The sequence below is a fragment of the Miniopterus natalensis genome, chromosome 13, assembly GCF_054644295.1.
Source record: "Miniopterus natalensis isolate mMinNat1 chromosome 13, mMinNat1.hap1, whole genome shotgun sequence".
NCBI lineage: Eukaryota > Metazoa > Chordata > Mammalia > Chiroptera > Miniopteridae > Miniopterus > Miniopterus natalensis.
Genome location: NC_142093.1, coordinates 21,589,251 through 21,615,072, shown reverse-complemented (window position 1 = coordinate 21,615,072; position 25,822 = coordinate 21,589,251). Strand labels below are relative to the sequence as shown.

Genomic DNA, 25,822 nt, shown 5'->3' with positions numbered 1-25,822 from the left:
TGATTTCAGAGAGAGGAAGGGAAAGGAAGAGAGAGAGAGAGAGATAGAAGCATCAATGATGAGAGTCATTGATCGGCTGCCTCCTGCACGCCTTCCACTGGGTATTGAGCCTGCAACCAGGGAACATGCCCTGACCGGTAATTGAACCCCAATCTCCGGGATCATAGGTTGATGCTCAACCGCTGAGCTATGCTGGCCAGGCAGTAACATTCTATTTTAAAGCCTTTTCATATAGATTACGTATTTCTCTTTTATACTTATTACTGTTATCATAGGTACTTTTCTTATATTTTCTGACTTGTGCTGTTTTTACTTTTGAAAGCTATTGAGTTCTGTATTTCACTTTGTAATGATACTGTTAGTCATCACTTCTGTTATACTTACTCTGTGTCAAATCCTGTTATGCCCTTACATATTCACTAAATCCTCATTACAATCCTAGAAAGTGAGTGCTGTTTACAGCGAGGAAACTGAAACTCTGAGAGGTTAAATAACTTGCCCAAGGTCACACTGCTAGAAAGTGGCGGATCTAGGGTTTCAGAACCTGTACTTCTCAGTTCTACACTAGACTGTACTCAGTCACCTAATTCTCATTTGTAATATCATTTGTAAAGATCCTTTGTAATGTGTTTTCTATTGATTATCTTGGTTTTACCCAAGGATATTACATGTTTTTTATGGGACTGAATATTATAGAGATACTAGTTTTCTCTGAATTTAAACTTGGGTTTAATGCATTTCCAATAAAAATTTTGATGTCTTTTTATTGGGATTGCATTGAATCTTTAGAGCAAGAGGAGGAGAATTGACATTGTTAAAGTATAATTTTCATAATGGTAAAATCATCACTTTCAGGCAAATAGAAAATGAACATGTATAAAAGATATTATTTAACTCATTAATTAATAAGGGAACCAGTAAGACGTTTTGATCTGTTCAAAGAATATCTGAAAAACTAGGGCATTTATAGGCAAACAGAATGTTATAATAAGATTGCTGAGCTAGATATGAGACAGTGTTATGTCCAACAGATTATAAATCTTTGGACTTATCTTTTCCACTGGACAGAAATTATTTGTGTGTCTACCCCACAAAAGCGTACAAGTTCACAGTAACTTCTCTAAGTCTTGGACCTTAATCAGTAGTAAATAAGGAAATGCACTAAGTTTATTCCTTTAGATCAGGGGGTTGGCAAACTATGATTTACAAGCTACATCCATCTGCTTCTTATTTTTATAAATAAAGCTTTATTGGAACATATTCATTTCCATTTGTTTACATATTTTCTGTGGCTGCTTTTACAATATAATGCCAGAATTGAGTAGTTACAACAGACCATATGACCCAGAAACCTATTATATTTACTCTCTGGCCCTTTACAGAAAAAGTATGCTGAATACAGACCTACACAATCCTTGGATGATGACTCTTAAACATATTTTTTAGATTTATCCCAAGATATTCCTTGGTTTTTATACTATTAGAAATGATCATATTTTTTAAATTTCAAATTCCAAGTGTTCATTGCTAGCCTTTAGAGAATATAGTTAATTTTCACATATTGATCTCATATTCTGAGACCTTGCTAACCTTATTAGATATTGTATCTTTTTAAAATAGATTCTGTAGGGTGTTACTGCAAAGATAGATAATCATGTCATCTGTGAATAAGATAGTTTTATTTTAATTTTAAAGTTGGTGTGCTTTTTATTTCCTTGTCTTGTCTTATTGCACAGGCTAGGGCCTCCAGTATAACACTGAATAAGAGTAGTGAGAATGGACATAGTTATTTTGTACATTTCCATAGCATTTGACCTTAAGCCCTCAATAAATTTTTTGGGGGGTGAACGAACTAGAATAATGCTTTTTAAAAATAATCTGAAGGGTGTGATCGTGTTTTCTTCTTTTTCTGTTTTCCTAATGGTAGCATTAGAAATAAGTGTTTCTGTGAAAATCTAATGAAAATTTTAAAAACTTATTGGACCAATGCTCTACTTTTGTCTCAGTGGAGGTTGAACTTTCTGCCACTTTGAGATACAATTTGGATGGCCCATTTCCTTTTAGTGACATGAAATATGGGAATGTCGCACAGCAGAACAAGAAAACTAGTGTTGTAGAAAACTCACCCTCTATCAGCTATATTGATTCGGTGCAGATCTGAGTACCTTCACACCCTGCAATACAAAGTTTTCAGAGTGGTTAGAAACTCCTGACATTAGAACTCCAGATTTGTGTTTTTATGTTTCTGGCATTGAGACAGCACACAAATTTACCTTCCTTCATGAATGTTCATTACAAATGAATCTTCTGAATTTATTTAAGTTTAATTTAACAGAAATACTATTTGAAAGGAGTTTGTTTTAGTGTAGTTCATGATATTTAAATAATGGATCAGCGGCTCTTTAAAAATTATTTTTGTTTCAAAAGACTTCTTCTGAATTCAGATTGGTCTTTTTATAATTATTTTGTGTCCAGAAAGTGTTGATGTTTCTTAGATATTTGCCCCTGATACATACACATTTGTTTAGCTGAGCACATCATCATTGTAGCCAACTAAGAAAGAAGTTTATATTATGGGAGGTGACAACAGGTAGTTAAAAGATTGGAGAACATGTTTGGATGAGTGATGACAAAAACCCAACACCTAGGGATGAGTTATCTCAACCATCAGAAATCCAGGGTGAGTTGTACATCCTGCGCCTAGGTTTTATGATCCATCACTAGCTAGTGGAGTAGATATTTAAACAATAAGGAAAGTTAGCACATATACATAGCTGCTAAAATGACAAGTGATTTCGCAGTGTACCAGAAAAAGGAAATGATAGTGGACTTTCTTAGCAATTAAGTGACCAAATTGTACGTGGAGGTTTGGAAAGCAGACCAAAATGATTTGACCCAAATAGTTTTAGTTGGAAACATGAAGGTATAATTCATTTTGTTTACTGAGGAGTTAAGGTTCAGGGGTGAATTTACCAAAAAAAAATCAGAGTTTGAAAATCAGAGTTAATGATCTTTCCCTTTTGTACTAAAAGATGCACATTTTGGTTTTTCTTCTTTTGTCTTCATTTTTATAACAGCGTTGTCTTACTGTATTTTGAAGGTTCATCCCTCCCCCCCCACAAAAAGTGAGTGCTTCTCTTTTCTTATATTATGAATGCTCAGTATCTACTGTTAACATTTGAGTCAGTGTGGGGATGAAAATGCTTCCTTTTAACCACCAATGCCAAAAAATGCTATAATGTACTTTTTCGAACAAACATGATGATGTATAATAATCTTATGTAGTGGAATAACTTGCTGAGTTATATTATTACAAGTAAAAACTATATAATTAGGCATATATACAAATTCATCAAGCTGTGCGCTTCAGTTGGGGTATGTTGAATGGTATTTCATTTTTTTAAAAAACTGTAAGAATGGTGGTCAGAGTTTAGAAATTGTGTTTGACAATTTAGGGAGTTGTACACTTTATAATACTACAGAAAGGAGGTTCTTGAGCTAAAAAAAGTTCCCCAAGGATTGAAGCTTGTGGTTAATTAAAAACAGAAATATTTTTAAACTTTACCTTCAAATCAGTCTATAAACTATTTGGCATAATTAAAGTCCAATGGCAGATAAAGGGTATGTTATAGGCATGATTTTCAGCATTCACTTCAAAGCAGAAATGTAAATTCATTAATCTCATTCTTTTATTGTGATGTTAGCTCTTTTGTTACTGCCGAGTTTACCTTGGCCTGAGTACTGGCAATTAAATGGCACAGTGAAGATTACTGGAAAACATTAACTTGTTATTGTTAGTTGACATAGTGCTGAGGTTGATGGGAAGTAGAGTTTATAAATAGCCTGGTCTATGCATTGATTTAGAAATCTGCTCAGTTTCAGGGATGAATTTCTTCAAAGGGGCCATTCACTGTTTACATTCGAAGTTTTTTATTTAATGGAGAATGGGTTCATCCTATTGAAAAATCTAATACTGAACATGGCTGTGGGATACCCCGCCCCCCATTGAAACTTGTTTTCAGTGTTAATTTCTTGAATAAATTGGCTTCGTGTTGTTTGCTCCACTTTATTTTTCTGGATCTTATATATAACTGGTAATCTCACTTTTAGACGGGACCCTACATTTCTTTCTATTGACGTTTATATTTTAAACTAGAATGGTCTTCATGTTTTGAATAAGCATGTTTTAAAATAAACATTCTTGAACATTTGCCATGTTCAACATGAAACTTCTGTTGCTTTCTGAGTAGTGCCCCTATGTGTCCGTGCCTGAAAGCAGGCTTGCTACTTGAATTTTTATGATACCCTATCAGATGCAAATCATTAACTCTGAGATCTCCCCAGCATGACCGTGGAAAGAACTCAGGTCAAAGCAGTAATCCTTGAGGGATGAAAGGAAGTTGACTCTATTATGAGAAACCTAAGTGGTCAGACAAAGCATAACAATAGTTCCTAGAAATCTGGCCCAATCACTGAATAATTGCCTTGTTCTTTCAGGCCAAGAGACAGGCCCTAAATTTGCATTCTCCTTCACCGGTTGGTGAGGGAGGGAGGCTGTGCTACTCAGGTAGGCTTCAGGACACGGGGTTTTTAGGCTGTTTTTGACCTGGGTGGCACCTGTACTGATCAGTCAGTAAGATTTTAATTGAGTTTCAATTAAATGCTCAATACTGTGCTAATTAATCAGTGGGTGGCTATAAAATGTTACAAATTCATCACCAGAATCTTGTAGGACTTGGGGAAAATGACCAACAAACCTAAAGCAGAAAAATTGGAATATAAAAATCACATAGTGTTACTTTAAAGTCAAATAATGAGCATGGCTGGAGTAGGTAGAATCTTCATGACTAAATCCTAACTAACTCAGGCCATCTGGCTATATACCTTCAGACCACTGGTGGTTAAGATATTGACAAAAACAGGATGCTTTGGTAGGCTGTCACGTGTTTCCCAGACTTACCTGACACCAGGGTTACCTGGGGTACTGTTTATAATACAGATTCCCAAACTCTTGTCCTGAAGATTTTGACTGTGTGGATCTGAGGTAGAGCCCCAGAATCTCCATTGTTAATGAGCAAATAGGTGATTCTGATGGTGAGCCAAATGTGGAAAACACTGGTTAAGAGTGAGAGAGAGGAATTCAATGTATAAAACTGAGTTACTGGAAGATACAAGTGATTCTTGTCAGGTCCAGGAGATAACAGAGATTTACACACACACCCAAGTGATGAATATTACCCATTTCTAGGTAATTTGCCATTGAAGTTAAAGGACAATGAAGAGCAATAAGAAAATCTTGACATTTCTAAGCTGAGATATTTGATGGGCAAAAAGTGTTCTTCATTTCATTTCATCACTTATTTTCTTCTGCTCTAGGAAGGGTGCTCCTGGTCATTCATGTGGAGAGCAGGCAGGCAGACCTGAGTAAAGAGGAAGCATTTGGAAGAGCATCTTGGCAGATGCAAAGGGAGTCTCTTCCAAGTGTAAAGGGCAGCTGGCAGGCTGACCAAAGGCAGGAGTGGAGGAAGCGGGAGACTGAGTGAGCTGTTTAGTAACACAGTGTTTTGTGGTCAGGACCAAGGGGCATGAAGTAAGAATCGTGGGAAACCAGGACAGAGATAACAGTAACAACTGTGCGCGACACATAGGATCAAGGAGGCCAGCAGTACTTAGGGCACCCTCATCTAGAACAATAGAAGGGAAGTTGGTTATATTAGTTCAGTTTTACACCTGGATACCTAGAAGCACTGGGGGAGGTGCCCTTGCTATGGTGAACTAGAGAAGAAAGTAAGTGACTTAGAGTCAGTAGATATTCTGACCCATGGTATTAGGTTGGATAAGTATTGGAAGGATGGAGAAGAGCAGAAAAGGCCTATCTTGATGTTGAGTTGGTGACATTTTGAACAGATTTCAGCCTAGCTAAATGAAAGATAAAATTATTGACATATTTTAAAAAGTGGTGTGCAGTAGGGATACTAAAAGGGGCTAAAAACTTGAGAGAGTTTTTAGCTGTGGGCAAAGAGAAAGTAGATATTGCAGGGAGGTAGAGTTTAAGGTTCAACACAAGTGTATGATATAAAACAAACTTTTGTACCTCCATAAGATGACTTATAGAGACATACCGATCATAATAATAGTCTCAACCACATCTTCTCTGGCCAGCATAATACTTTTAAAATAGTCTGCAATGGGAAAGTTTTAAAAAATTAAACTTTGTCTAAGAATTTAGTCTGCGGTGGTTGGTCCCCCTTCCCTCCATGGTAGTAGAGACTGGGAAAGCAGCGGATACTAGAAAAGCAATAGAACAGGTTACTACAATCTTCTCATACATTCCAGTATCTCAGTGCGCTTGAAAATTCTTCCTTTCTCTACAATTAGTACAACCTTATAGCTTGCCTCTAATGATAGACTTGGCTATTTTTAATTAACACCTGATGCTAATTTTTTTAAAGATTAAAAGAAATCAAAATGGGATTCTAAGGGCATCTAATTACTGTAGTCTCACAACACCAGCTGGTACTCTAAAGTAAATGTGTAGTTCACCCACAAGGCTTTTTTTTTTAAAATTACAGTTGATGTACAATATTATATTAGTTTCAGGTGTGCAACCCCGTGATTAGAAGTTTATATCACAAGGCTTTTTAATAGCTGGAGGTCCTCTGTAATCTGTCACAGAAATGATACTGAATACAATATTACAATATTGAATATTGGTGATTTGGATGCAAGACATCTTTTAAATTTTAATTGTTATAACATGAAATTTACCATTTCAACCATTGTTAAGTGTTCAGTTCAGTGGGCAAAAGTAGGTTTATAGCTATACTACAAATAAGAAATATAATAATAAATGATACAAGAATAAACTGTTTCACGCCCTCACAACTGCAAGCCCACTATTGCCACCCTGCGCATTCACATCATGGTACAGCCAGTCTCCACAACTGAGACTTACATACCCGTTAAACAGGAGCTTCGTCTTTCCCCTCTGCCCTGACTCCTGGCAGCCACCGTTACACTTCCTGTTTCTGTGAGTTTGACTGTCCTTGACACCTCATATAAGTGAAATCGTACAATATTTGGTTTTTTGTGACTGGCTTATTTCTCTTTGCATAATATCCTTAAGGCTCATCCATGTTGTAGCCTGTGTCAAAACATTCTTCCCTTTTATAGCAGAATAATATTCTATTGTGTGTGTATATATAAATATATATATATATTACATTTATTCATTTATCTGTCAGTGGACACTTGGGTTGCTTCCATCTTTTGGCTATTATGAATAATGTTTCTATGAAATAGGTGTACAAAAATCTTTTTGAGACCCTCCTTTTAATTCTTTTGAATGTATACCCAGAAGTCGAATTGTGGGATCATACAGTAATTCTATCTTTAACTTTTATTGTATTTTTTTTTTTTGAGAAAGAGAGGAAGGGAAAGAGAGAGAGAGAAGCATCCATTTGTTGTCCCACTCACTTACGCATTCATCGATTGCTTCTCATAGGTGCCTTGGCCAGGGATAGCACCGGCAACCTTGGAGAATCGGGTTGACACTCTAACCAACTGAGCCACCCAGCCAGGGCCTTTATTTTTAATTGTTTTTAGGAACTACAATATTTTTTTCCGTGAAATATATAGAATCTTAATTTCTTAATTTAGGTAGTAACTTCATTGGGAAACTTGATGGTTTGTGTCTTGGTCTCATTTTCCTCCATATTAAGAGGTATTATGCATAAACTTAACGCTTTTTCATTGTATTCTTCCACTATGTTGTGGATACCTCCCCTCTTCACCCCCCCTTCATACTCGAATCCTAGTGAAACAATTGAATGTCCTGTGTTCTTCAGTGAAATTGTTTGGAGGTGTGAAAAATAAGAATACCCAGGTGGTAATGGAGGGTTAACTACCAATTGTCTGTAGGCAATTCAGATCCACCCTGGTCTCTCTATCTGTGACTTTTTCCTGAGTAAAACTCCACGTTCTCCAGAAAGTGAGCCTCTCCTTTACCCCACCTTCTTTAGATCTTTTATTAACTGAATCCTGATGCATTTGTATATAGTTTACTAGACAATAATTTCCATTTGTTGGTATTTCACTTTTTTTTTTTTTTTACTTTTATTAGCATTTATTTTATGCTGAATTTACTCCTGAGCCATTAAAAAAAAAAAAAAAAAAATGGAATGCTTCACAAATTTACAAAATAAAGGCCCTGGCTGAGTGGCTTAGTTGGTTAGAGTGTCATCCCGATACTCCAAGGTTTCCGGTTCTATCCCCTTGATTAAAGACTGCTCTCCTACCCACAGGGATTATATATTATTTCCATAGGAGGAAATGTTCCTAGTCTGGTAACTTATGAACCAAGATTGCCCTCTTGGTGAGTATCCTACTCACTTCCTTACTATGCTAAAATGAGCTCAGCCTTTCCATTGGTTCATGCAGTGATAAAATGACCTTGAATCTCCAAAGTTAAAGGCATTCCTCTGGATGAGGTAAGAAACCTCCCTCTTTCTTCTCTGCTCCGTCAAAGGTTTCTGAGTAAATTCTATTTTCTTGATAGCTAAGATTCTGCCTGTTAAGGAGACATGATTCATTCTACTAAGAGTTCACCATTAATTTCAAGAAGATTGGGACTAACTACTTTAGTGCCTTTAAAAAAAAAAAATCAAGAATATATGGAATTTTAAATACGTGCATATACCTTTCAGAGAAGACTACAATATAAGCCCAAAGGCTTCACTATGTGAAATATTCAAATATCCGCTTTATGAAACTAATATACACAGGAAAGATGCTTTGCTTCCTTTGAATAAAGTGCAAGCCAGCTGGACAGATTAGGAAATGATGTGGGAGGAAGGTAAAGTATTTGTTAAATTGTTACCTGATCTAGGTCATTCAGGAAAATAGGAATGTGCTTACTTAGCTTATTTTGAAGTGTTCACCTCTCTGAGGCAGGACAAAGGAGCTGGAAATTCTACCTCTGGATTTGTGAGTTTGTGGAGCTAACTGTGCTCTGCTCCCTTGGAAAGAGTATCAAGGATAAACCTCTTGCGGGTCATCGCTAACCAGGCCAGTATCTATAAGGGTTATCAAACTACTCTTCCAAGACACCGAATGGCACAGTTCACTCTGAGGTGTAACTCACACATGCAGAAAATGTAGCTTCTGACAAGAAGGGCAAACTTGATAATGAGGACTGCACTTCACTTCTCAGAGCACCTGAGGGATAATCATGAGTTTATCCTTGCCACACACTTAGTCATTGTTATGAGCTATAGTAAGATGATTAGTCAGAAAGCACAGTTTCTGGGAAAATCATCAGAGACCACTAAAAAAAGTATTGCTAAGGAACATTACTGCAACAGGCAGAAATCCAGGGGCCAAGCAGAAACAAGCACCAAAGAAAGGACATAAGCAGGTACCACCTAGGAGTAAGAAAGCTATTCAGTAACTTGGAACCAGGAGAGCATAGATACCCCAGATGAGTGGAGGGGGTGAGGTGAGTCTCCTTTCTACACTACACCGAGAGATACCTGAAGTGTACTGAAAAGTCAAAACCACACACAGGGCATCCATTAATAAGGATGACTAATTTTTAAAGAGTAACTGCAAAGTACTTTTCACATCAGTTATCTTTTAAACTTAACAATAACCTCATGAGATGAGTTATATCATTAGCTCCATTTTATAGATGAGGAAGTTAAGGTTCAGAGAGGTTACATAATTTTCCCAAGGTCACCAGCCAGGTCTTCACTGCAAAGCCTGAACTCTTACAGTAAGCCATGGTTTCTCCACCTCAACACTATTGACATTTTGGAATGGGTAATTCATTGCTGAGAGGGGTTGCCCTGGGCATTGTAATGTTTAGCAGCATCCCTGCCCCCTACCCACTAGATGCCAGTAGCACCCCGTTTCAATTGAGACAGTCAAAAATGGTTCTAGGCAATGCCAAATATCTCCTGGGGATAAAATCACCCCAGTTTTAGAACCACTGGTCTAAAGACTAATGTTTCTCTTTATGAATCAAGTGGATATGTCCTGTTGTCCCATTGCAGTCAGTCCCAATATTTGGCTGGGAGGGCTTGTTCTCTTTGATTTACAGTCGTGGGGAACCTTTTTTCTGCCAAGGGCCATTTGGATATTTAAAACATCATTTTCAGGCCATAAAAAATTATCAACTTAAAAATTAGCTATGAAAAACGCTCCTAGATTTATTGAATTTCAAGTCCTGCCTGCAGTTGCCTTGACAGGGCCAGACCAAATGATTTCTCAGGCAGTATACAGCCCAAGGGCTGGACGTTCCTCACCCCTGTCTTAAAACTTTCCTAAACCTGATCCTCATCACCTTCCAGCAATATGGTGAAAGGGGACAGGCCAAAATGGATTTTGGATGGTTACTTAGAGTCATTGTTTCGTTCAGACATTTATTCAACAAATAAACTTAACAGTTCCTGGGAGAAGTGATTTCATAGAGGTGCCAGTGTTTGAGCTGAAGAAGGTTTGAGGGAAGACTGTGAGTTTCCTCAAGACGAGCTTGGAGGATGATGAATTCATGTAGATAACAGGACATGCTAGTAGGCTAGGAAAAGCAGACTGATGATGGTCCACACCACAAACATCTTCCAGTCTCAAGGACTTGCATTCATTGGTCATCTTTGTAAGCCAACCCATTTGCAGGCAGACTTGGTGTTTACTTTCACTATTGAGTTAACTATTGCCTTGAAAGTACTGTTTATCTCAGCCCGCATGGTAATTGACTTAAATTTAAAATCAAATCAACAAACGTTTGCATTCCAGTAAAGCTCTGTAGGAGATAAAACAACGTGGTTTACATAAAAAGATAAATAGCAATCAAGGCAACATATCTTAGGTGCCAAATGAGTGGTTCAGATAATAAATACTATGGGATGAGAGGATGGGGAGATTGCCACAACCTAGAATTGTCAAGAAGAACTTCACAGAGGGAGCTGATGAGCTGGGCCTTGATGGATAAGCAGAAATAATATGCAATCTTTATAGCAGACCGGGAAGCACATGACTAATGAACACGGCATCCCATGTAAAAAGTACCTTTTAGATTATTACTTTAATGCCATCTACTTTCATTATTTTGAAATGCCTAATAACAGATATGAAACCCAATTAGAAGTTCACCCATAATGATTGTCCAAAGTTTATTATCAGCTCAACCAAGAAGACTCATACGTGAAAAGGGTTTTTTGGTCACTCCTGGGGATCGGAGGGAACTTGATAAGGGTTGGTTTCACTGACCTTTTGTTTCAGTTAGACCTCACAAAATCACCCTTCTCTGAACAAAGGCGCCCTAGTAGGAAACTGGGCTCCAGATTTGGAGAGACCTTACTGTGTTCAGCCACCTGTATGACTTTGGGCATCACCCGTACTCAGCAGCCCTGTGGAAAGCAGTGAGTGATCAGTAAGGCGACAGAGGCTTTTGCTTCCTAAGACACCACCTAGTTTATTCCACAGATCCCAGCCATCAGCAGACTTCTATAATTCCACATAAAATGGGTGCAACAGATGTTCCTGGCCCTCGCCGCTGGAGGTGTTGCATGGCAAATGAACAAACAAACTGGGGGAGGGGAGAGGGGTAACCACCCAAATCTCCATTCCTGGGGCTTAAAGGAGTCATTTTTTTCTTTCCTCCATGAGAAAATATAAACTGTTGCTTTATAAACAGTTGTCACTTTTTGACTTATAAAGATTCACAGTCTTTTCCTTTTGTTTACTTTGATGACCTTTGAAATAAGCTGCAACCCAAAGTGTCCAAAAAAAATTTCCATGTTCGTTTTTCAGAAAGAGGACTCTGTTACCACAATGCACTGTCAGCCGGAGGACTCCTGAGGCTGGCTCCAGCACAGGCCCAGGTTTGCAGGGCCTTTTTCCCAGCCCCCTCCCTGGGCAGCTTGAGCAGTATGCCTGACCAGCCTGAAGGCCATGTGCTGAAAGCCAGAGTTTTCTGTGGGACAAACTCTTTTATAAAGCAGATTTTCCAGCAGCTCTAAAATCTGGAAAATGCAAATTAATACATTAACTTTGCATGTCCTTTGGCTTTGCTTGCTGAAGAGACAACACTGGTGACATTACTGCAGCATTCGAGAATGCTACTACCCACCTCCCCAGTGGCCGGCTTCCCTTCCTACCCTCATTGGGCACAGGTCTGAAAAGTCAGAGGAAGAGACCGGGAGAAGCCTTGCAAAGTCCTAGCATCCTCTTTGATTGCATTGAAAAGGCTCTTTTCTTTGATTTCTCTTAGGAAAGATACCACACAGCCACCTGTCCCAATAGTTAGTAATGTGAATTTTAGTATTATGTTAGGGAGTACATGATAAAAAGAATATTATTTGCTTTTATTGTTTCTGATTTACTTTTATTGTTTCTGATTCCAAAAATAATGCATTCTTTTGTGGTGATAGGGCAGCCTGTATTCTTCATTGTGGTGGTGGTTACACAAATCCATGCATGGGATAAAATTGTTCACCCCCCCCCCCCCCCACACACAAATGCATACATGCAAAAAGTGGCAAAACTGAGCAGGGTGCATAGCCTAGTTAGTGGTAATGTGCCTGTGTCAGCTTAGTGGTTTTGACATAGTACTGCAGTTATGTAAGGGGTCACAGTCGGGGGAAGATGAGTGAAAAGGACAATGCTACTATTTTTGCAACTTTTGTTATGAGGCTATAATTATTTCTAAAAAAAAAAATAGTTATAAAAAAAGTAATGCATTTTTACTGTAAAAGTTTCTAAATTATAGAAAGATGCAACAAAATTTTACCCCTAAAAATTAATTAAATTTTAAAAGTTAGTTAATAAAAATAAATTTAAAAAAGAAAATTGTCCCCAATTTGGCCAATAGGAGCCCATTAAAAAAATAATCAAATAGCCCTGCCAGGCGTGGCTCAGCGGTTGAGCATTGACCTAGGATCCAGGCGATCGGGGTTCCATTCCCGGTGAGTGCACATGCCCGGGTTGCGGGCTTGATCCCCAGTCGGGGGCGTGCAGGAGGCAGCCGATCAGTGACTCTCATCATTGATGTTTCTATCTATCTCTCCCTCTCCTTTCCTCTCTTTGAAATCAATAAAGATATATTTAAAAAATAATAATAATAATAAAAAAATTAAAAATCCCACCCTCACTTTTAATTTGGTATGGATAAAAATGGGACCTTACTATTTTTGCAGCTTGGTTTTTCACTTACCAGTATATCTTACAGATATTTTCATGTCAGTCTATATAAACCTACAGCATTCTTTTTAATAGCTATACAGCTTGGCTTATGTGATGGAATACTTGTAGGAACATCCCATAATTTTTTCAGTTGGGCCTGTATTGGGTGTTTCTAAATTTTCCTGTTAGTGAATGCTACTGAAGATCATCCTTGGGCATCTGTTATCTTTGCCCATACCTGTTTCTGTGAGACAGATTCCCGGAAGTGGGTCTTACAAGACTGAAGAAAGTACGTTTTCCATGTTGATAGCAACTACCAGACTTCCAAGTTGCTGCTTGGTCCAGCTCCATGGAGGACCACTGTATAGAAAAAAACTGTATGTACAACAAGGTGGCCCTGCTGGTTACCACCCAAAATAGGTTGTGACAATTTATGTTCCCACCAATGATGAATAAGAGTATTATTTTCTTACCTAGTTATTAGATTGGTCCTACCTACTAATTTTTAAGAAAAATTCTGTACAAATCAATGTTTTTTGAAAAAAAAAATTGTTTTAATTGCCCTTCCTTAAACATTAATGAAATTAAACATGTCTTCATATGTTTATTGGCTATTTGTATTTCATCTGTGAATTGCTTGTTTATATTCTTTGCTAAATATTTGCAGTTCCCAAAGTGTGTGCCAAAACTCTGTGGGATATTTTAAATTTGGGAGAGAAACACAATGACGTTTACCATCTGTGAGATATTATGAGAACTTCTAGCTTGAAGTAATTTACACTGATGATCAACATTAGCTTGCACTGCATTCCTTTCAAAGATGCTATATATCTTTGCAAAGTTGAGTATTTGAGAGTTGCTGCGATAAAAAGCAAGTACCATGAGAAAATCATTATAGAACAGGAATGAGGGTGGTGAAGTCCAACGATCCCAAGGCTGGAAGTTACGAGTATCCAACAGGCACACACATCCCGTTAGAATGTATTTGTGGTTATTAAGGAATGAGATCAAAATATTTTTTCTTTCAACTTATATGTATTATTTTTTTCAAACAGTTCCTAAGTTGTTAGGGCATAAATACTTATTAGGTTGTTTGGATCTAGGACTTAATAAATGGAACTATTAGGTATTCCTTTTCACCTAGGGGCACCATGAAAAGATTATTGAGGTGCTAAGGGTGCTATGAACAGAAAGTTTGTAACTCCCTGCCATGTTTCATTCATTCACTTTCATTTTTGTTATTAATTTGCAAGAGCTTTGTTCCTTAGGGGAGTTAGCAAATATTTTATCCTTTTTGCCTCTATTTTTGAATATTCCAAGTAGTTTTTACTAAAGTTTTCAGTTTTTATGTTGACAGACTTATAGAAAGCCTGTTTATACCTGAAGATTATAAAACGTTTTTCTGTTTTCTTCTAGCATTTTTACAGTCTCTTGTTTTATATCTGATTATTTTCTCCATCTGGAATTTATTTCAGTGCAAGACTTTGGGTAGGGATCTAGCCACATTATTTCCCAAAGAACTAGTTGGTTGTCCTAATACCATTTATTGACTAAATCAATCTTTTTACTACTGTTTAAATACCACTTTTATCATCTGTATTTTTACCAAGTTTATTTCTGGCCTCTCTATTTTTTATCTCTCTTTATAGCACTTACTGTTTTCTTCCTTGAATTACAGTTATTTATGCGACTTCCTATACTAGATCCTGAACTTTTTAATGTTGATTTCATCTCAATGTCCTATAGCTGCTTTCTTTGCTCTTTCCCTTTTTCTCTCCTTCTCTAAATCTTTTTTAAGAACTTTTATTATAGAAAATTTTAAATGTACAATAATGTAGACAGAATAATGTAATGAGTCCCATGTGTCCATCACTCAGCTGCAACAAGTATTGATTCATGACTCATTTTGTTTCATTCATACCACCACCAACTTCTCTCCTTCTATAATGCTTTAAAGTTAACTATCTCGACCAAACAAATGATCTCTATTATTTTTCATTAATAAGTTTTGCTACATTAAAGAATTTCTTATTGATCTCAGTATCATCTTTAAGTAAACTCAATAGGTAAAGCTCCAGATATATAGAAAAGATGAATTACCAAGTATAATGAAGCTTCCCCTTAAAAATTTAAACTGGAATTTATTCTATAAATAAATAGTTTGTAATTTAAAATTTTTTATATATAGCTTTTCAGAAATGTATCTGTGTTCTAAAGTTAGGAACTTGTTTGTTAGAACAGATACTATATTAGTTTTGTAAATTGTTAATTCTTTACATGCAGATCTTTGTATGTTGGGTTAAGATTGACTACCTTTGACATCACTTTCTAACCCTCGCCTTGCCCAGCAGCTCAGGGCCCTCGATGCCTCTTCTGGGTGCCTACTCCTAATTGCATTGTACAATTTGGAGCACTGGGCCATAGGTGGTCCAGGCCAAACTTATATTCACTCTTTTTAAAACTATGTATTTCCCAACCCCTTTGTGTGGGGAGGGTTTAGAGAGGTTTAGTACCCTAGCTGCTGCTGTGAGTATGGGTTCTGCTTCTGTACCCCTGGCAAGGGGGCATGGTAGAATTACAAACCAATAAAGATTCTCTTTATTGAGCCCCTCTGTCTGACAGACAAAGCTGCGGCATCCTTGGGGCCCAGGGGCTATGAAGTGCTTTCCTTTAAAGAGCTCTACTCCAGGAAAGGGAAATTGTAGATTGATAACCATGATGACAGGATAAAAAAGTTAAAAAATATATATCAAATGAAATGAGCTGAGTAGGAAGAAAGTAAGTCTTCGGGTGGGGGGGGCAGTGAGGAAAGCTGAGGAAGGTCTTGTGGAGGAAGTAGCCTCGCAGCAGGGGTGGATGTCAGGGGAGAGTTGGCAAGGACGAGGGAGGAATGGCAGCACCGTCCCGCGCGGAAAGCATTTGCAAGTCGTCCTGATGGGAAGTTGTCCGCCTCGTGCGGTCACAGAACAGGTCCGTGGAGTGGGGAGGTGGGGGGTAATACTAGGAAGGTGGGCTGAGCCCTCGGTGCCCAGCAGATTCTATAGGAGGCTGGAAATCATTGGAGGACTTTGAATGTGGAACAATACGATCAGGGCTTGGCTTTAAGAAGATTTCTCCACGACCACGTGTAAAATAAGGTTTGGAGGCAAAGACCAGTCAGCTAAGTTGTTTTCATCACCTAGGTGTAAGGTCTCTGGGTTCCTGAACTAGAATAGTGGGTGTGTTAGTAGAAAGGAGGGAATGCACTTGAGAACCAAAGTTAATCACCGGGCCCCTACAGACGTTGTGGTTTTGTACATTTTGTGTCTTAAAGATATTCATGGCCCATTTCCTGTGATTATTTTCCCCATACCAGAGTCAGCTAGGAAGTCATTACACTTTGTAGTTAGTGACCTTTTCCCGGCACAGCCAAGTATCACCTTTTGGAAACTTACAAACTCTAAGTATGTGTCCTCATCTGATAAACAGGTTGAGGTTTGGGGTGTACTGAACTGCTTCCTGGCCCGCCCTCTAGCATGGGGTCAGATTGGTGGGTAACTGTGGGTGGCACAGGCCGTTTAAGCCCTTTCTTGTAGGGATGACCAGGCTGAGTAGCTTAAGGCTCCTAGGGTCATGCCCCCAGTCCACCCTGACCCTCCAAGGCTGGTAACACTGGGGCTGTCAGTAAAAAAAATTATGTTGAGCTCTCTGTACAGATGACCTAGGCAGGTACATATATCCAGCAAGCACCATGCCCTGCACTGGGGAAGTCAGAGAAAAGAGCGGTGCTTCTGAGATAGAAGCCTGTGGTCCTGTTGGAAATAAGATTGATGTGCCTGAAGCAGAAAACAGTTAAATCCTAGGCTACGTTTTAATAATTAGAAATGACAAATAAGTTAGAGAACCTCTCTCTCCTGCTTTCTCTCTCTCTCTCTCTCTCTCTCACACACACACACACACACACACACACACACACACACACACACACACACACACAATCTGCCTTTTAAATGATTTTTGCTGTATCCATTTCCATTTCCTAACAGTTATATGATTAAGCATGTTTCTGTGAATTACAAAGTTTAGATTCCTACCTCAGCCATCCCCCTCTTCCCTACCCCCACTTCAGTCTGACTTAAAGCCATAAAATACTTCTGCCTGCCTGCCTTTAGTTCTGTTTGTATGAATTAAGTCGACAGGATAAATATTCACATTCCCAGCGACAGGCTGAAACAATGTTTGCCTGTTCTGCCCAGTGAGTCGAGAAAAAAAGGGGGCCTGACATCACCTTATACTGTACATTCCCGGCATAGATCATTTATTTAAGTCCCTGAAAAAATACAGATGTTTTACCAGCCGAAATAAAATCCTGTGTAAACACTGAGCTCGGAAAAATGTTGCTCTGACTTAGCTGTGGGGGTTGGAGCAACGCAGGGAGAAAGCTAGGCAAATGGCAGATGCAGAAATTTTATGCTGGGCTCAATGCGATAGGGACAGAAGTGTTCACCCCCAGTCTGCATGCCACAAAAGAAGAATAGAATTTGTTTTTAAGAAAATACAGTTGCAGCCCTGGCCAGTTTTGCTAAGTGGTTAGAGCATCAGCCTGCAAACCAAAGGGTCTCAGGTTCAATTCCTGGGCAAGGGCACATATCTTGGTTGCAGGTTTGATCCCTGGCCCCGCTCAGGGTGTGTGCGAGAGGCAACCAATCGACGTGTCTCACTCACATTGATGTTCCTCTCTCCCTCCTCCCTCCCTCCCTCCCTCTCTCTCCATCCCTCCCTCCCTCCCTCTCTCCCTCTCTCTCTCCTTCTCTCCCTCGCCCCCTCTCTCCCTCCTCCCTCTCTTTCTCTCTCCCTCCCTCTCTCCTTCTCTCCCTCCCTCTCTCCCTCCCTCTCTTTCTCTCTCCCTCCCTCTCTCCTTCTCTCCCTCCCTCTCTCCCTCCCTCTCTTTCTCTCTTCCTCCCTCTCTCCTTCTCTCCCTCCCTCTCTCCCTCCCTCTCTTTCTCTCTCCCTCCCTCTCTCCCTCCCTCTCTTTCTCTCTCCCTCCCTCTCTCCCTCCCTCCCTCCCTCCCTCTCTCCCTCCCTCCTCCCTCTCTCCCTCTCTCCCTCTCTTCTTCCCTCCCTGAAAAAAAGGAAAGATACATAGTTGCAAAAGTGGATAGATTTGTTGACCTTCACAATTTGGGATTGTTAATTATCAGGATACTTTCACCCATTTACACCTGACCTCTGGAATGAACGTCCTTTTTCTCACTGGGGTTGTCCTCTTTTGTGACCTGCCTAACCCGCTCCTGTTACTGCTGGAGCCTGCTGGTTCTGGAGTTCAGCTGTTGATTTTATAAGGGGGAAAGCTGCCTGGAAGCCATGCTTGGTGAAGAGGAAAACCCATCTCAGCACTGCATTCCCAAACAGCCATCTATCATCTTGATCTTGTCTAACACAAGTCACTATTTTCGTCCAGCAGCATAAACCAGACATATTTTACTGATGCAGGGCAAGTTTTTTCAGGATCTGTCTCATGACTCTTTTTAGGCCTGTGGCATTTACTCAGAGAGCAATACATTTGGTCTGTGGAGTCACTTTTAAGATTCAAAGCTGCCAAAATGGACCCCATGCTTTACACAGATGGTTGGAAACTCCCCTGGGTCTCTCTGTGTTTAGAGTGGGAATGGGGATGGGCAGAGGGTAACTGCTTCCAGGTTCTCCAGACTTTTCTTAGATCCTCCCAGGGTTTCATTAAGGCACACATCTCAGGGGCAAGACATCTAGAAATCTAGCTGCCTGTCATCTGCTTCCTGACCACCCCGTTCTCAGGGCAGGGATGACCACCTCATCTCTCAGCAGTGCCAAGCCTGATAGTCCTGGGTGATGCCATCGGTTTCTCTGTGGTTGCTTCCTGTGTGCCCTTGGTCTCTTTCTGACTGGATCACAACTATCTTAAGTCCACAAAGGTTTCTCCCATTTCTTTTGCTGAAGACACCTCTAAATCCACTCTGAGCTTTTCTAAAGGGCCTACCATAGCTAGAGGGCACCAGCTGTCCTGATCTGTCCCGGTGTGATTGTTAATAGAGCTTCTCTTCACTCTCAAAAGAATCCCTGGTTTGTGCAGTGTATTACCCTACCTAGAGCAGTCATCACTGGACACTCCTTACCAAACTCATTAAATCCCCTCCCTCAGTCCCAAAACGGCTCCGTCTTCTCTTGTGATCCCTGTCCTGAAGGACCGCCCTCCAGTACCAGCTGCCTGAGTGCAGTCTTCCTCCTGACCCTCAATCCCATGTCTGAAGCAGTTGCCAAGTCCTGCATCTCCAGTCTCCAAAATATCTCCCAAATGTACCCTTTCCTCTTCACGCCACTGTTGCTATCATTTAGACGGGTGGGGTTGGGGTGTCACAAATTCAGTCCTGTCTGTTTCCGGCAAGTAAGTGAACAAAGGGGGATGCGTATGAACATACGGCCCTCTTGGTCCATTCTCTGTTTCCCTCAGAGAGAGTGTAAGGGAGAGAGAGAGAGAAAAAACCACGGATATGAGAGAGACACATCAATTGGTTGCCTCCTGCACGTGCCTCGAGCCTGCAGCCAAGGCCTGTGCCCTTGGCTGGAATCGAGCCCGGGACCCTTCAGTCCACAGGCCAGCACTCTAACCCCTGAGCCAAACTGGCCAGGGCTGTTTTCAAACATTTAACAGAGATTTAGGTTCAGTAAATATCTCATTTTCCTCTTGATTCTCCGTAAGTTTTGGGGGGCGGGAGCACGAGAGCAACGGTAAGTGACGTTGACACTCCACCCGCGGCCGTGAGTGGCAGGCAGTGGTGGGACGGTGGTGAACCCGGGCGTGCGTTTCTCATGCCGGGGGCCAGGTGACTGCTGCCCCAAGACGCCAGATCTTTTGATTTTTCAAAAGAAGCTGGAGATCAGGATGACTGATGTAAAATCTCCCAATTCATAAATAACGGTTTAAAAATACTGGGTAGGCCAAATAAAACATCTGCAGCTACTTTTTGTCCGTAGGGTCCCGGTTCTCAGCCTCTGGTCTCGATCCTCAGGCCTCTTGTCCGGCTCCTGCAGTAGTCTCGGGCATGCTGCCCCCAGTCCAGGCTCTGCACTGCCCTGGCCCGTCTTCCAAATCACAGCTCCCTCTGAGGAGGTCTCTGGCGTCTGCAGGACGGAATACACATCCCTTGATGTTGCGTTTAGGATCCTTCTCTGTCTGACGCAACCATCTCTCCAGCTGTCTCCTACCATCCTGCGCACACCCTGGCTGTGCTCCCGTCACACACAGCTACTTGCTGTCCCCTGAGCAGTCCCAATATTTTCTTTTAATGAATAGCTCTTTTTAGAAGAATTTTAGCTTTACAGAAAAACTGAGCAGGTCCTCCCGGCCCCGTCACCCCAGCTTTGTCCTATTATTAATATAGTACATTAGAGCAGTCCATTTGTTACAGTTAATATACCGATATTGATACATTATTATTAACGCAAGTCCATAGTTTGCATTAAGGTTTACTCTTTTTGTTGGGAACACCAATATTTTAACACCCTTTCGAACTCTCTTTGTAATTTAGATTTCTCTATCTGTATATTGTTCTTCCAATTCTGGCAAGACTTTTTGAAGGCCAAATATGAGTATCACTTTGTGCAAAGCCGCCTCTGGTCAGGAAGCACCGGAGGAGTGTGGCGATGCTGCTGGGCAGGTTGTCTCTCCTGGCCAGGCAGAGTCAGGGAAGCTATTGATTTTCTGTTCACCCGGGACCAGCATGTAAGCTGCAGGGCAGCAGGGACTCTGTTCTCTGCTGTAACTCCTAGGACAGTCCCTGGTAATAGTTGTTTAATAAATATTTGTGGCCTGAATGTTTGAATCCTATCACAAATTTGGGACACGGAAAAGGACCCTCAACTGCTCGCAGCCCTCGTGTGCGTTCAGTTAGTCACCATCCTCGGTTCTGGCAGCTTGGGGTTCTCCGTGTTTGGTGCAGGGCAGTCCTGTGTGCTAGGCCGTTTCCAGATTCTCCCAGGCCTGGGCTCGGCCGCACTCCTAGCCCTCTGTTCCTGGTGAGTAACCGGGATCACAGTCGTGTGGTGTGTGCCCCAGCTGACAGAACTGATGGACCAGCAGTCTGATTTTCATAAACCAGAGCTGCCAAGCGTTTCAAAAACAGCCTTGTTTTTGCCAAGTAAGGTGAGCAAATATAGGACTAAGTTTAAACATCCATCAGGAGTTATTTTTGAAGCGATTGCTTCTAAATGAGAGGCATTTGAAAATCTCACAGCTTTCTTTACAAGTAAATTCCACAGTCATGTATTTTGCTGGTGTCTGCTGATTAATTACGATCCTGTGACACCATGAAAAGCCCTGGTGGTTGGTTCTATGCAGCTGTGGAGAAAAGTAAAGCGTAGCCCAGTGACGTTGCCAACTCTTTCAGGCTAGTGGGGATTCAGGCAGAGGGAGGTGTTTTTTTCACTCTGGCAGCCACCGCATAAGAACAGAAGCCCCAGCCAGACCCATTTCTCCAGACTTCAGGACGGGCGGTTTGGGTCCCCGTGGGGGTGTGGTGAAGTAGTGATATTCGATCTGTTGCTTCTGAAATAACAGATCCATTATTAGAGAAGGCATTTGCAGTTTCCATCTAGACATGTGTGCATTCTCCTGTACAGTTACTTCTGTTTAGAAGAAAAAAAAGTGGATACATACAGTAAACTTTTTTAAAGATCTTTTTAAGTTGATTTTTAGAGAGAGAGGAAAGGAGAGGCTGAGAGGGAAACATCGATCGTCTGCCTCCTGCACGCCCCCTACTGGGATTGAGCCCACAACCCAGGCGTGTGCGCTGACTGGGAATCAAACCAGCAACCTCCTGGCGCATGGAACAACACCCAACCAACTGAGCCACAAGGGCCAAGGCACATACAATAAATTTATCACAATTTATTTTTTCTCTAAACAGGGTGTCCCCCAAAAATGTATACACACTATAACAGCTGATAGCTCAATTTTGAAAATGAAATGTGTTTTAGTAAATACTGCCTTTGTGATTATTCACAGTGTGTATCTGTTGTTTTGGGACATCCTATGTTTGTTGTTGGTAATTGCAGATGTCTGACCCCAGAAAATCTGCCAGCTCCTACCTATTTAGGGTCTGATGACTCTCTGTCTCTTTTGTCTTGGCATCTCGCTTTTTCTCTACTCCCTTCCATATGGAACTCTCATGTGGCCCTCACTGACGGGAGGGAAAGAAGAAAAAGTTGAATCTTGCTGCTTAGGAAGAATCATCTGCAGCTCTAGTGAAGGATACAGTAGGGAAAGAAAACAAACTGATTATCAAATCAAAGTTCTTGATGTGTTTATCTGCACTTGCTTTGCTCCACCCGCCTCCTCTCCTTGATTCAGATGAGGGCAACTAAAGGATTTCTCTGACATGCATCTTTCTCCTTGGCACTCACTGAGGCCAGAGGATCTCTTCTACGCCCACTTTCTTTCTCTGCTACAGGTTTGTACTCCTCAGAGAGGCCTTGTTGATGTCATATCTGAGTGTGAATCCAAGACACACGTAGGTGGGCACGCACGCTTGCATGTGGCCTGTGTCATATGTCTGCGGGAGCTGTGGTCTTCGTTCTAAATATAGGCAGCTAGAGATAGAACAGGATCTGTCTTTCTCTGCTTAATTCTAATACATAATGTCATGTAAGAATAAGAAAGTGGGGTGTGTGTGTGTTGCTGCCTCCACTTCTGACATCTCAGCAAAGATCTGCCAAAAAGTCTAATTAGTTTTCAAATATAACTGTCAAGTATTTGCAGAGGCAAGCGTCACTGTGGCCTGTTTCTTTAGCCAAGCCTGTCTGATAAACCCAGACATGTAAACCAATTTAGACTCAGACTTAGACTTTAAAAGGTACACGTTTTATATGAGACTGCTAACATAGAGAAAGATGTTTGCATTTCTTTCCTAAATCAATTTATAAGTTGTTTGCAACTAATAAGCTCTTGTATCAAATGCTTGTCTGGTCACAGAGTAGTCACTTTTATTTGGAATTGTGTATGGAACCCAGAGCACAGGTACGTAGGTTCCTTGCCACGCAGCAGCCTCCAAAATCAACATGCTCTCTGCAAAAAAACCAGAGCCACCTTCTGCAGGTGTCTGTTTTCTTTGAGGGGAATATTTAGAGGAAACCTAAAAGGGAGGAACTTACATTTAGAAAAAATATATTTTCACAGCAGATATTGCTTTTTCTGTCTTTTGGTTTTAGGTTTTTCATTTGTTACAAGCCTTCTCAGACTCCAAGTACAGAATGAATGCATACTTTCAGCAGGAGCTGGCTGATGTTGCTGTTTGCACCATAGCCAAACTTTGGCTGGCCAAGAGGTATGTTCAAACCCCTCATGAGCAAGGAGTTATCAGGGGTTAGGAATACATTGGAGAATTGCTGTTTCTAGTTGTGGGAGTTTTAAACGTCATTGGCATGAGTTTTCTAAACTTATTGGAGTATTTATCTTTTTAGAACTTTGGGTTGTGGTAAAGAAAGAAAAATATTTTCTTGACAATTTTTCTTAAACTGCTCTGTGGCTGGGGGGCATGTAATATGGCTTTATCTGTCCACCAATCGGCTTATTTTTATTAATACGTGCTATGTGCCCAACCCTGTATTAGATGGTGTAACAATGGAAGGCAGTGATTGAGGAAATCGTGTGGCCCAACCTCTAAGGCGCCGTGGCAGCTCAGAGCGGAGGCTGGTGTAGGACCCGAGCAGCCACGGGTAGCCGGGGTGCGAATAGGAAGACAGGGCATTGCCATCTAAGGGCGTGGTAGGGCGGCGCGGGAGGTGGGCCGGGAGGTGGGCCGCTGTCCTCCTCATGCTTGCCAGCTTGCAGCGTTAGTTTACCCCAGCAGTTAGTACGTTTTCTGTGTGAAAGATGGACGGAAAGAATTTCTCCTCTCCTGCGTGGGGAATCCTCTCTGCGACCCTTCAAACCCATGTCTCGGGCTCTGACGCTGCTCGGACAGTTGTTGCAAGGACCGCGGGGCGTCCTCTGTGGGTCCCAGCAGAGGACCCTGGTGGAGGACCGCGGGCTGCCTCATCCCGCGCCACGTGTGTTGTGTTTGATTGAGAATCAGTATATTGGTTGTCTCACATAGCAGCCTCTTTTTTTGTTTTATTTAAAAAAATATGCTTTTGTTCACTTTCGTTGGGCAAGTAACGGGCAGTATGAGGCCTGTAACTCCGTGTGAATCAACAGGGCATTGCCGAGCACAGACTGCACACTCCCCTTTGTGTTGGGGAGGTAGAGATACAGACACAAAAGAACTAGTCCTGGCTTCAAGGAGCTCACGTCCAGGAGATGAAAAAGATGTGTAAATAAATAACTTGCCCCCAATATGGTAAGTGTGATGGATGTAGCAAGTACAGAAGTAGCCCAGAGGAGGGGCGGAGGAGGCCCAGCATTGCACCTTCAAGAGATGAGGAGGATTTTGCTAAGTGGCCAGGGCAGGGAGGGTCACTGCAGGCTCAGGTAGTGTCACAGGCAAAGACATGGCAGTGTGTATGAAGTGGCATGGTGAGCGTGCAGGACTCGAAAGAGCTCTTTTGGTGTAAGTATAACGTACATGTGGCAGAAAATGAAGCTGAAGAAATACTTGGGCCACATAGTGAAAAATCCTGAAGGAAACCTTTAGGCGAAAGGGAGCCAGTGAAGGATTTCTCAGCGTGTGGACGTGAGTCTGCATGTTTTTTCTAAGCCCCTATAGCTTTGGACAGGGATATTGATGGGGAAATTCTTTAGTGTCTGAAATGCCAATAAAATGATGGTTACCCTCTCATTTTTAGTCTAATTTTTGTTCTTCCCTTTTATTTAAAGAGTAAGGGTTGATGGACCATAAACCACTTCCATGAGCCCCTGGTATCATTTGCCTTCTGTGTGGCTTTTAGACAACTTTCCCCAGATGCTTTTTTCAGAACAGAGAACTGTGATCACATTTGTGCTCTTATGTGTTTACCAATCTGTAGGCCAGCTATTATTTCTAGGTTATCAGGAAGTCTGGGCTCTCCAGAAACCATGCTATTGAAAGCCCTGCTTCCAGCCTGGACTGGCCCACGACAATACTAAATCCCCTGTTCTTAAAGTTCTATAAGGAAGGAGTTTCTGTCCCCTTACCTTGCTACCCTTCATAGGTTTTGTAGAAACTCATCATCCACTAGCTTAAGGAGCCCCTTCCTTCTGTTTGGATAGGAAGGAGGGGACAGAGCAGCAGCCAGCCATCGGAATGGACCTTCATGTTGTGCAATGCCTGAGGATGGATGACAAAGCTATCATGTGCCTCCTCTTCAGCTGGAGAAGTCCTCCTGGCCTCTTTTAACCTTCCCTGTGGTTCCCATTGCAATTTTCTAATCAGGCTTTTCATCATTGTCACCCCCACCCACCTTCTCTGATTTTTCTCCATGATTTTCCAGCCCTAGAAAACAAAGGCATGAATCACTGCGATTCACTGGGTTTCCACCTTCCTTGCTGAGAGTCCAGGAAAGCCACTTTTTATGTTTCCAGTACAGTCAACACTTTATTATCCAAGTGTGAACTTTACACTTCGTGGGTGGTCTGTAGATGGTGCCTAACACCAGGCTTCCTCTTACTACCCAATACACTTTTACCATATTAATCAGGATGTGTTTAGAG

General features: G+C 41.1%; 1 protein-coding gene across 3 annotated transcripts in view; it reads left to right on the top strand.

Moving 5' to 3' along the window:
• Positions 1-25,822, top strand: part of THADA (THADA armadillo repeat containing) — a 266,071-nt gene that overhangs the window by 160,487 nt on the left and 79,762 nt on the right. For all 3 annotated transcript variants that reach the window (XM_087823521.1, XM_087823522.1, XM_016204113.2), the window contains exon 30: positions 23,404-23,519. In XM_087823521.1, coding sequence (XP_087679647.1) covers positions 23,404-23,519 — 116 coding nt within the window. The remainder of the gene's footprint in view (positions 1-23,403; positions 23,520-25,822) is intronic.